The sequence below is a fragment of the Aulonocara stuartgranti genome (assembly GCF_965226115.1).
Source record: "Aulonocara stuartgranti genome assembly, chromosome: 12".
Lineage (NCBI taxonomy): Eukaryota > Metazoa > Chordata > Actinopteri > Cichliformes > Cichlidae > Aulonocara > Aulonocara stuartgranti.
The window spans coordinates 8,010,632-8,022,446 of record NC_138948.1 but is presented as its reverse complement, the minus strand read 5'-3'; the positions used below and the strand labels follow the sequence as shown (position 1 = coordinate 8,022,446).

The following is an 11,815-nucleotide window of genomic DNA, read 5'->3' as shown; positions in this document are numbered from 1 at the left end:
GCAGACTACCTGCTGAGAAAACTGAGATCTCTTAGAGTGCAGGGTGTGCTCCTGAAGAGCTTTTTTGACTCTTTGGTGGCATCATCCATCTTCTGTGGTGTTGTCTGTTGGAACAGCAACTTATCTACAGCTGGAAGGAAGTGGTTGGATAAATGTATAGCGCTTTACTTGGTCCTAAGGACCCCAAAGCGCTTTACACTATACACAATCATCCACCCATTCACACACACATTCACACACTGGTGATGGCAAGCTACATGTAGCCGCACTAACAGAGGCGAGGCTGCCGGACACTGGCGCCACCGGGCCCTCTGACCACCACCAGTAGGCAACGGGTGAAGTGTCTCGCCCAAGGACACAATGACCGAGACTGTCGGAGCCGGGGCTCGAACCGGCAACCTTCCGATTACAAGACGAACGCCCAACTCTTGAGCCACGATCGCCCAAGAGTCGGACGATCGCCCTGATAAGTTCATCAGGAAGACCAGCTCTGTTCTAGGATGCCCCCTTGACCCAGTGCAGGTGGTAGGAGGCAGAAGAACTCTGGCCAAAATAAATCAATCTTGGGCAGTGTCTCCCACCCCATGTATGAATCTGTTGCAGAACTGGAGAGCTCCTTCAGTGACAGACTGCTGCATCCTAGCTGCACAAAGGAGCATTATCACAGATCCTTCCTCCCAGCAGTTGTTAGACTTTGTATCCATCACTGATCCCAATGAACACAATAAGTTGTTTGCATCACTGCTGTTATTTGCACAGTTTTTCAATTTCCTGTAAAGTGTGTCTCTTTGTTGTTTTTAAGCACTTTTCACAGCACTTTTTGTACTTCTGTAAAAGAAAAAAAAAACCCATCCTACTCAGCTGCACATTTCTTTGAGCCTGGGTATATTTTTAATAACTATACAGTATTTTTTTTCTTACATTGTAAATTTGCCCTGTGCTTTCCATTTCTTGTTTTTTTTATTTTATATTCTTTACTTTTGTGAGAATCTGTATCCGCCTGTCACTTTGGTGCTGAAACATGTGAATTTCCCAAGTATGGGCAATAAAGGATATTTCTGTGTCTGTAACATTGCCCAAAGGTCAATAAAGAAATGCTTGTTGAACCTGACCTCTGAGTAAAATTCTTGCGACCTTAATGGCCATAGACTACAGGTGAACTCACTGACTAGTTTCTTGATTGATCTTATCTTCATATTTTATTGATTTGATCTTATATGATAAAGTTTTCATTTATCAAATAATTGCAGCTGTTACTTTCATAAACAGAAAACATTCTGTTTAAGTAGATTTCAATTCTGCAAAATTGAAATGTACTTAATTTTCAAGTACAATCAGTGAGGCAGGCTTTTTTAATTTTTTTTATCAAATGGTTGTTTTACATTCACTGTTGCAACTTAGCATGATCTCATTCATTAAGTCATTCATGTACATTTAATAGTACTATCATAAAAAAATTTATTGTGGAAAAGAAAACAAACAAAACCCCCAATATGTGTTCCGTTACATCAATTAATGATCAAAACAGAGCAAACACACCTCACTTCACTCCACTAAATCAGAAGGTAAAAATTCCTCAATAACACTGTAACGCACAAACACCTTTTCTCTTGTGTTTTCCCCCCTTCACGTGTTTTATCTAAACCCCTGCAAATCTTGGTTTTTCATGTTCTTCATACTGAATGTGCTTGGAAATTGTACAACTACTTTTGACTTTGGCAATATCACAAACATGGAATCAGAAGTTTTACTTCAATGCTTTTAGTAACAACACAGATCATACAAAAGAAATGGAAACTACAATTAGTAAAATTTGGTCATTGAATTATTTGCAGTCTCAGTCGCTTTCTCATTGTAAAGGTGAACTCTTAGTTGGAATCATTATTCTTGACTCCATACTTTGCAACAAAGGCACTGAGGACAGACAGAAAGACACATGTTAGAAAATGATATACCGAAAATTACAATTGTAATAATAAACAAACAGGAAAGCAAACAACAAACATACAGCTCTTAAAATTCTTCAAGCTGGGCAGTATCATTTTATAATTTGATGCTCATACTGCTTAAGTCTCATTACCATGGATGGCCAATAAATTACGATTTTTAAAAAAAAAAAAATTATTATTACTGCAATCCTGTCATCTCCATCAATAACAACAATGGGGGAGGGGAGGCAGCATTATATAATTTTCTGATTTTGTGGCAAACATTTAAAGAAAACATTGAAGGTTTATTTTAGCCCTACTTCAAAGAAATACAAATTTCAGATCCAGTACAGAGACCACATTAAACATTTCAGCAGAAAGTTGTTGGGAGGCATCTATGATTAAAAAAGTTTGGTGATCTACGAGTCTCAACTTTGCTGAATATAATTGCAGGTAAAAATAATCAGCGAGGTATAAAGCCCTGACAAGAACATTGGGTTTTTAAGGCATCTGGGTGAAGCATTTCTTTCTTACCTGTATAATACACGTTTACGTCCCATCCTTCTTTCCGCCAGGCAGAGTTTCTTGTCTCCTCTCGGGCCTGGAGGCTTTCGTAAGCTATCAAAAGACGGCAAAGAAAAAAAATTCCAACGAAAAAAGCAAAGCAAAAAACTCCACCACACACACACATTACATCGCATTATGTGTGGATAAAATTTATAGTCACTGGCAACTTCATTAGTTCAACTTCATTCACTGGCAACCTTGCTAACATCAGGCCGAATCTCTTTTGCCATCAAAACTCAATTCTTAACTACACAGATTGAACCAGGTGCTGGAAACACTCCGATCCATTTTCACATAATAGGATCGCACTGTTACTGCAAATTCATCAGCTGCACGTGCAGTACATGATGTGAATCTCTTGTTCTACCACATTTCAGGTACGAACATGTAGTTTGTGGGTCACATATGGGTCAATTTGATCAACGTAAAAAAAGCCACCCAAATATTTCTTCCCGTGTGTTTTGAATTTCAAGTATTAGTGCATTCTGTCTGTCAGTGAATAAAACAGCCAAACATGTCATATGGAAAATATTTGCAATACAACAATATGTCTCAGTATTTCCTCATGCTATTGTCATTTTAAAGAAACACACTGACATAGCTCTTTGTCTGAATGCCCTTACTTCATTGAGATAATACAGGCTTCAAAAATTTGTGAAATTTATGATTCTAGCCCAGAGGCTTGATATTTTTAATATCATCTGAACCAGAGTTCAGATGATATTAAAAATATGGACAACCACTCTTAAAACACTTTTAATAATTTGATTGACTCGCTTCCTGTTCCAAGATGCAATCAAAAGTCCAAATGTTATGTCGAGTGTAAAATCATCCTTTGTTGATGTTTGACACACCCGGGCTTATGTTGGAACCGTCACACTGAACTTTAGTGATTCATTAGAATACAGAATGTATGCAGGAGCATTCAGTTAGCTGAAATTCAGCCAGACCAAACTTGTCAGACATTTTTACATACAGCAGTCAATCACCTCATCTTACTGGTATGTTCTAAGTGTAGAGTGCTTAATTACTCACCCCACAAGTGATGAACAACATAGAGTTGGCCAATCTGTGTGAAGAAACCGCCTACTGCCTCATTGTTTTCTTGTCTATGTTTGATTGCCCTCGCCCTGTTGCAAAACATTATCTTATTTAGTATAAAGATCACTGAAACACTTCTGATATTTTCACTTCCACTGAAAGAGATTCAGACAAATGACATATGTTTAAATAAATTCAACGTATCTCACCAGCGATTGCCCCATTCAATCATGGTTCCTGGCTGAAGCACAAGTATAATATTAATTAGAATAGGTTTGAAACTAGATTATGACATTACCACCATCATATTTCCATAGAACTGAAAGACTGAAAGCACTATTTATCTATTATTCATAGCTACGTTTTTTTTTTTTGTTGTTGTTGTTGTTTTTTTAACTGATCAGAGAACTCTGGGTGTCACAAGCCTGCATGCAAGAAGAACTGGAGCACTGAGTAAACAGATTTTTATCATAGCTGTTTTTGAACTTCTCTCCACTTGTGACACTCTTCAATTCAGTGAGTCAGGTCTGAATAAGTGAGCTGAAATTAAGCAGGAAACCTTGGAAGGGCAAAATTGCAGAATAGGCCAGAGGTGAAAAAAATATGACTACTTCAAACAGATGAGAATTGGATTACTTGTTCAAGACAAGCAGCTGAAAAATATGGAAAGAAAACATTGAGAATAAGAACTGTGCTAGTTATGTAACAAATTTATAAAAACTGCACTGACAGTTATACAGGATTACCAAAGTTATATTATTTCTGTTTGAACAGCACATGAACAGTACACTAATACATCTAGATTTTGCTAAATGTGGACCCTGCCATGCACTTAAAAATAGTATACAACATGCAGATGTGTATATTTTTTGTAATTTTGCCTTTGTAAATCACCACAGGAGATTTCAAATCAAGTAATCAGGATATATCTAAAGAGCAGATGTCATGTTCTGCCAGGCCTTTCCTGCTGTCACCTTCATTTGCTTCTTGTTTCTGGGTCTCTCCGTCTTCAGTTCTATCTTCAGTAGATAAAAAGCATGCTTTAGCAGGCCTACATGCCCATATGCAAAATTGCCCCCACCATATTTGACAGACAACATGGGATGATTTGGATGGTGAGCTGTGTCTTTCCTTTTCTACATTTTTATCCTCCCATTATTTTGGGGTAAAATGGGAACAGGCCTCACCTGGTCATAAAACTGCTCGTCAATGAACTGTCCAATTACTTTTGAGCTTCTGAAATGGAAGACTACGTATAAAAATAAAATTGAAGAGGCTCACTTGCTTACTGAAGATAAAAGTGACGTTAGGGAAACCCAGAAACAGACTGCTTTGTTAGTTTTCCTACAAATCAAACAGTATTTATGTTGTACTGGTCACACATGTTCAAGCTATGCATTTTAAAAATGCGTAGCATAAATAGATACCTTAAGGTAATAGGTGCGCATTTCATAGAGGTTTGGTCCTTGTCTGGGAAGGGGTTCATTCCAGAAACTGAACTCCAGAAGAAGTTCATTTCGTCTTGAAAGCAACATTTTGGCCCGTTCCTTCCGAAACTCTAAGTACTCCTAAAAAGGGATAAAATGTTTGTTTATAACACTAAAAAGTGAATATTAATATTATATCTTAAAAATCAAACAAAAAACAGCACCCCTGAAATGCCTTTTCTCCACAGAAACAACACATTAACATTTAAAGAAAATTATTACTTAAAAAAAACAAGCAAACAAAAAAAACGCAACAAATTAAAACAACAAAATAAGCAATTTTCCCCTGGAAAATCAAAGGCCTTGTATGTATTGTATGCAATGTTGACTGAATAAGAGACGTTTAAAAAGGTCACAGCATGCCTTGTTAGCTCTCAACTTCTGCAGACAATCAGTCAAAGCTGGGTAGCCTCCTCTGTATCGCCACAGATGCACTGCAGAAAAACAACAGCAGATGTCACTGTAGCACTGCATAAGGTCTGATGCCACCCACACAACTAAGAGATAAAGAACCTCCATCACCATGCAATTACTTTTTATAGTTACTGACTGCTTTTTATGTATAAAATACACTTAAATGATCACGTTAATTTATCATATATGCAGAAGGTGAAGTGCTGGTTGTGAGTCATCAGGTAGCATCCGTCTGCAAAGCTTTGCAAAAAGTCAGCCACTGAAATTGTGTTTTATGGGAACTTGATAGAGGAAAGCAGCAGTGATCAGTCAAAGGTGTCTTTTTGCATTTACTGCTTACCAGCCTGATCTTGTTCTCCATACCAGGTATTCCAGCTTCCAACTACCTCACACGGGTAGTCCTGGTCCTCGTGAAGTCTTTTCTGCACTTCAGCCCTAAAGCCAGCAAAAAAAAATAAAAAATAAAATACAAGTTAATGAAGGTGTATGCTGTTTGGAAATGCTCTCACTTTAGCTTAAAAACCAACTAGAGGGCAGTCAGGAAGCATAAAAATCCATCCAAGATATAAACTCAGCTGTATCTTCACTTCATTTTTTAAATACATTTATATCATGAAGCTCATCTGATTTTAACTTTGTTCAGACCATATCTTGATTAATTAGTCCAGCACACTTGTCTATTGCACTGCTGAAAGAAATCCAAAGAAAGTAAAGCACTGAAAACGTAACTTGACTGACAGAGATGCAGGAAATATTTCAAATGTATCAGTACATACTCCAGACTGTTGTATGCTTCTAGGCATTCTGGTTTGACGTCATGAACTGAAAAAGAAAAAAGGCAGAGAGAAACCTATCAGAAATGGATGCATTTAAAAAAATAAAAGCAACATTCAAATTCTTCAACAAAGTAATTTCACACTCCGATTCAGCAAAGACTTGATATACAAAACTGATTCACTTGCAATAGGTTATAGGCAACGGCTGATAGAGTGTTCAAATTGAAATCCCTGTGCGGTGTGATGTACGCAACACAAAAGATCAAAGCCCCGAGAGAATGATAGATTTCTGTTTGAGAGACAGAAACAGTTACCTCTGCAGACTAAAAGAAAACCAGACAAATTGTTCAGATGTCACTAAAGTTTACAGGCATGAGACATCATCTTATCTTAGAATTACTTGTTGCTGTCAGTGCTTTGTGTATGCATAAGCTGTTGCAGAGGAGCCCCATTTTCATCTCTCATGTTGTTTTCAGTTTTCTTTGAGGTCATATGGCCTTCCATTTAAATTATTTATTTCACTTTTGAGACATATACAGGATCCATGTCACAATAATGTGATGTAAGTGTATCGCAGGCACTTGTCTTTGGCCTTCTGTAACCCAACACTTAAAGAAACTAAACCCTTGCTTTTATGTAAGTAAAAAGGTGTAGGCCTACATTGAATCTTATACAAGTTGCTGGTCTCCTTCTTTGAAAGCAGGTTGGAGTGAGCATCTTTCCTGGCATCGACTTTGTGCACAAATAAGGATCGGAACCAGCCTTTGTCGCTGCTCTCTGAAAACCTCCTACACAGAAACAAGATGAAAGAAAGTTTCACAAAAGCTCGGAGCAAAAACATAAAAACCCAGAAGTTGTCAATATAAAAAAGAAAAACTTAAAAAGGAACATGGAGATGTGCATGACATATGGACTAAAAGATAGTCATGCTAATATTCTTTGATATGAAAAATATGCATACTGTATGAGTGAGTGGGCTGAATGCTACAGCTTGTGTCTTCAACCATAAAACTTTTTTATTTCACCCACTCTGGAGTGGATAAAGGGGGAATATTATTCACTTTACAACTATTGGAACTATCCAAGAGGCTCCAAATGGTATTTGAATATTAACCTAGCCGTTTCTTGCCCCACATAGCAGAGAAGTAAAACTTCAATCTGTCAAGTGTTAAAGCTGTACTTTTAGAAGGTGTTCCAATGAAAAGAAGAGAAGTACAGGTGATATGAATTATTCCAAACAGTAAAACAGCAGTTTCATTAAGAAAAGTGACAGTAAAATTGACAAACATACTTAAACTCAGCTACATTTGAAATTCAGGGACCTTTGTAATTCTTTTTAAAACTCCCAATTTTAATACAATGTCACATTAACCTCAAATCCTGGATTTGCCTCATACTGTATGGCTGGTGTATCCCCACTAATGGATTAGGAAGCCATATTATGTTTCAAGTTAGTACTTGCAAAGTCATCTGCTGAGTCTTTTGCTTTGTTTTGTCATTCTAAAGTCCTAAAACTTTCAAGGTCAGTGGGACGTTTCTTTTAATAACCCCATGGGCCAATGGCTTTAATTGGAAGCTATAATTAAAAATGCATTTCCCATGGCACCCTATCAACAATAACAAAGCATATAATAAGCCAAAGACTTGTTTTCTGAATAACATTTCAGTCAGTGACGGAGCAAATGCGTACTGGATGGAGGCCCAAAAAAATATGGTAACCCGTTGACCCACTTTGTGTGGAACTGCACAACATTTTCATCCCTTGTTCCCCATCCCACATAGTGAGACAACATTTTCATTGGCTCTAAAATCAATGCCGCAGGACAGATCATTTCTAAAATCTGGCTGTTATTGAATGGTTCTGATGAAAGGCCGTCATCATGGGTCTTGTGGAGGTGTGTTACCTAAGGTAGAAACTTGTTAGTAGCCACAAAGTTTTGATGGATAAGGCTGAAAAATGGCCAAGAATAAAAGGAAATCCAATTATAATGTTAAATGAAATATTTAAATCATATGCTAAAGATAAGTTGACCAATCCCACAAAACTACATGTGGTAAAAACATTGTGTTTGTGTGAGACAATGTGGGGCATGCCAGCAATGTTGGGGAAACTTAAACAATTTAAACATGCAATCAAGTGTGTAGGTTACCAGCTTAGCTTTTAGCATGTATACGCTGAATAAATTATATTTAAATGCAAACTTTCCTACTTCGTTCTAAGTAAATACAATAGAGGATTAAAGCTGAAGTTTGGTCTTATGTCTCGTGCTTTATATACTCCTGTGTTCTCTTTTATTTCAATAGCTATTTAGCTGCTGTTCTATCTGGTAATGATCACTGGATTTCAATAGGGATGATATTCATAGGTTAGCTTAAGTTTTTGAGCAATATCTGACCATTTTAGCCAATTATGACACACAGATGGTGTGTCACAACACGCTATATTTTCCCTTGTTTATAAAAAAAAAAAAAAATCCAAAATTGCATCCAGACAAAAAGTGTATTTACCAGAATAAACTGTCACTTTATTTTCTTTGAGGTACTTTCCACCATATTTACCAAAATCAGCTAAGCTTAGGATTTCTCAGTGGGGCACTGGCTCAATGTGTGGGACAATGGATTAAAAAGAAAAGAAAAGGGGAGAGCTGTGCTGTCCAACATAAACAGAGACATCTGATCATCCTACTCTCAGATGAGTACGTGTCATACACAACATGCTATCGGCCCCATGTTCAGTTTGCTGGGACCCAGTTATCCTAGTGGTGGTTACGTAACCCTATAGAGGCAAAAAAGTTCAGACAGGACAAAGTTCAGAGGTCCTCCAAGTGATCAAACCATGTTTGAAAAACATAAACGTATCATAGGAACATAATGTAGAGATACAATATATCCATATGCAATATGTCTGAAAACATAAAAGATATTGAATTGCGAAAAATAATGTTTAACCGTTTGCCATTTGCTGCTTTAACAATTCATTTATTTAAATGGGTCCACATGTTTTCCTATGTCTGCAAAAACTGGTTTACCTGCTGGTTCCGTGCAGATTGACAGAAATAGCTTACCTGTACAGCAAATATCCTTTAGCCTGAACAGACCTAGTTGTCGCCATGTTCTTCTTTCCAGCAAAAAGTTTCTTTAACACGCAAACAACTTGTGCTGGTTAATGTTTACCTCTGTGTGTGTGTGATGTGACCGCTAGTCACGTTAAAGCTACTGAGTCAGCTAGCCACAGACTGAAAAACGCACGTGAAAGAGCGAGCCAGTGCACATGCACAATCGATCAGACCCAATTAGTTGATCCTACGTCACACGCTACGTTTTTAATCCAAAAGATCAGTGTTTTATCTAATATCCAGTAGATCAGCGTATGTTGTGCTTTAAATGATATATGCGTTTAAATGAAGAACTAAACGCATACAATAAAACTATAGTCACAAGTTAATAATTATAGAGGTACTTATCTTCCCTGTATTTCAGGATTATTAAAAATGAAATATACATTACACCAGCCACTTTGTTTGGTACACCTTGACGGTATCACACAGTTGCTGCAGATTTATCGGCTGCACATGGGTAATGTGGACCTACTGATCCCCCAAGTCTCAAAGGTGCTCTGGATTGAGATGTGGTGATTGTAGAAGCCTTTTGAGTACAGTGAAGTCACTATCATGTTCAAGAAACCAGTTTGAGATTATATAAAGTTTGTAATATTTTCCATTGTTCTGCTGGAAGCAGCCATCAGAAGATGGGTACACTGTGGTCATAAATTAGGATGACCAACCCTCCACTTTTTTTGCACTTGTTGACTTGTAAAAGCCTATATGACATTTTTTATTTCACCATTCACATAACAGCACAGAGAAGGCATCGTTTAAATATGTTAAAGTTTTCTTTAAGCAAACAGTATTCTTAAAGTTCTTCGTGACTGGGCCAAGTGTCCTCTTTTTTGGAAATCAAAATATGGTCACCCTACATAAATGCATGAACATGGTCAGCAACAATAGCCCGTGTGGTTTTTGGGAGTCTTTTCCACCAGCTGGTGCTCATTTGGAAATAAGGGGTCCAGATCTTCCACAACACTGCCACCAGCCTGAACCGTTGATATAAGGCAGGATTGCTTTCATGTTGCATATGCCACACTCTTAGACCAGACAATGTTTTTCTGATCTTTAGTTCAATTTTGGGGTTTAGTTTTGTGTTTTCAGGAGTGGCATCTGGTGAGGTCATCTGCTGCTGTAGTCCATAAGGTTTAACTTGTTATGCAATTCTTAGACGCTCTTCTGCATAGCTCAGTTTTATGTTTTTTCCCCCAAGAGAACTGATGCTCATGAGACGTTTTCTCTTTTTCCTGACCATTCTTTCTGAAATCCTTAGGTTATACAGAAAGTTCCAGTGTAGTTTCTAGTCTGTCTGGCACCAACAACCATACCACGTTCAAAAACACTTAAATCCCCATTCTTTTTCATCCTGTTGGTTGGTTTGATTCTCACCAGGTCATCTTGACCATGTCTACATAGCTAAGTGTAGCAACTGAACAGGTGCACCTAACAAACTGTAAAGAGGTTGAAACTCCTGTAGCAACTTGTTGTATGAAGAACAACTTTATTATTTATGGGTTTCTGTCTGTGACCCCCAACGAAAGCTTCAATCTCTAGACTATTGCTCCTTTCCATGTACTTTGGAAGGAGGTGAAGTTGTGCCAGTAAGTGTTTATCACATATGCAATAGTTCGACTGATTTCAAAATCATTTTATGTTGTTTGCAGCCAAATGATCAGAGGGTTTAATTCTATGATACAGTACATATGTAACTAAAGTAGTAATAGTAATAAGTATTGATTATTTGTTAATGAAAAAATATGCAAATGTAGTCGTAAGATGACCCAAATCCCTACAAGCTATTAAAAAGCCCCAAAATAAACCAATTAGTTGTCAAATGTATTCAAATGCATATACATTACATGTTACATACAGTGTTCTGGAATAAAATAACTTGGCTTAAGATCATTTAGTGGTGTGTGGGAGAGATACAGTACATGCATACAAATGACAGCTCACTGTATGTATCTAACACAGCTCGAGTTGTCCTGCCTCAGTAAACAGGTCTCTTATCTAATAGTGGACTGTTCTTTCAAAGCTGGTTTTTCTATTAGACTAGTCATGCAGTACTTAAATCCTTTTTGTGCAACCCACTTTCACTTCTTTTCATACACAATACAGTGCTCTCTGATCCTCTCCATCATTCTACCCACTGACATTATATAACATCAAATCAGATCATATCTAAAAAGAATCATACTCAATACCTCTATTTTATGCCTATTTTCTATGACTTCATCAAATAAATTTGTTTTAAACACTACACACATGGTGTTTCTACTGGAAAATGAGCATCTGAATTGCTTTTATTTTCAATTGATTGGGTATTTAAGAAGTTTTATTTATTCACAGTGCATTTTATTCAGAAGGATATGCTCTCATGGCTCTTTAACAACAAAAAAAGACATCTTTTTAAAAGTTATATTTTTGCAGGCATGCATCCTTTGGTTTATCTGTTGATGAAAACGTCCATAGGGCTTTGACAAGATTTCTTCCATCTT

General features: G+C 37.2%; 1 protein-coding gene across 1 annotated transcript; it reads right to left on the bottom strand.

Moving 5' to 3' along the window:
• Positions 1-1,334: 1,334 nt before the first annotated feature.
• On the bottom strand, positions 1,335-9,519 carry nipsnap1 (nipsnap homolog 1 (C. elegans)). Its single transcript, XM_082555995.1, has 10 exons — positions 9,279-9,519; positions 6,874-7,001; positions 6,214-6,259; positions 5,778-5,872; positions 5,387-5,457; positions 4,964-5,104; positions 3,746-3,777; positions 3,531-3,625; positions 2,463-2,546; positions 1,335-1,914 (listed from the first exon to the last, which is right to left on the bottom strand). Exons 1-10 carry the CDS (start codon positions 9,323-9,325, stop codon positions 1,850-1,852), a joined length of 804 nt encoding a protein of 267 aa, XP_082412121.1. The 5' UTR covers positions 9,326-9,519; the 3' UTR covers positions 1,335-1,849.
• Between the last annotated feature and the right edge of the window lie 2,296 nt (positions 9,520-11,815).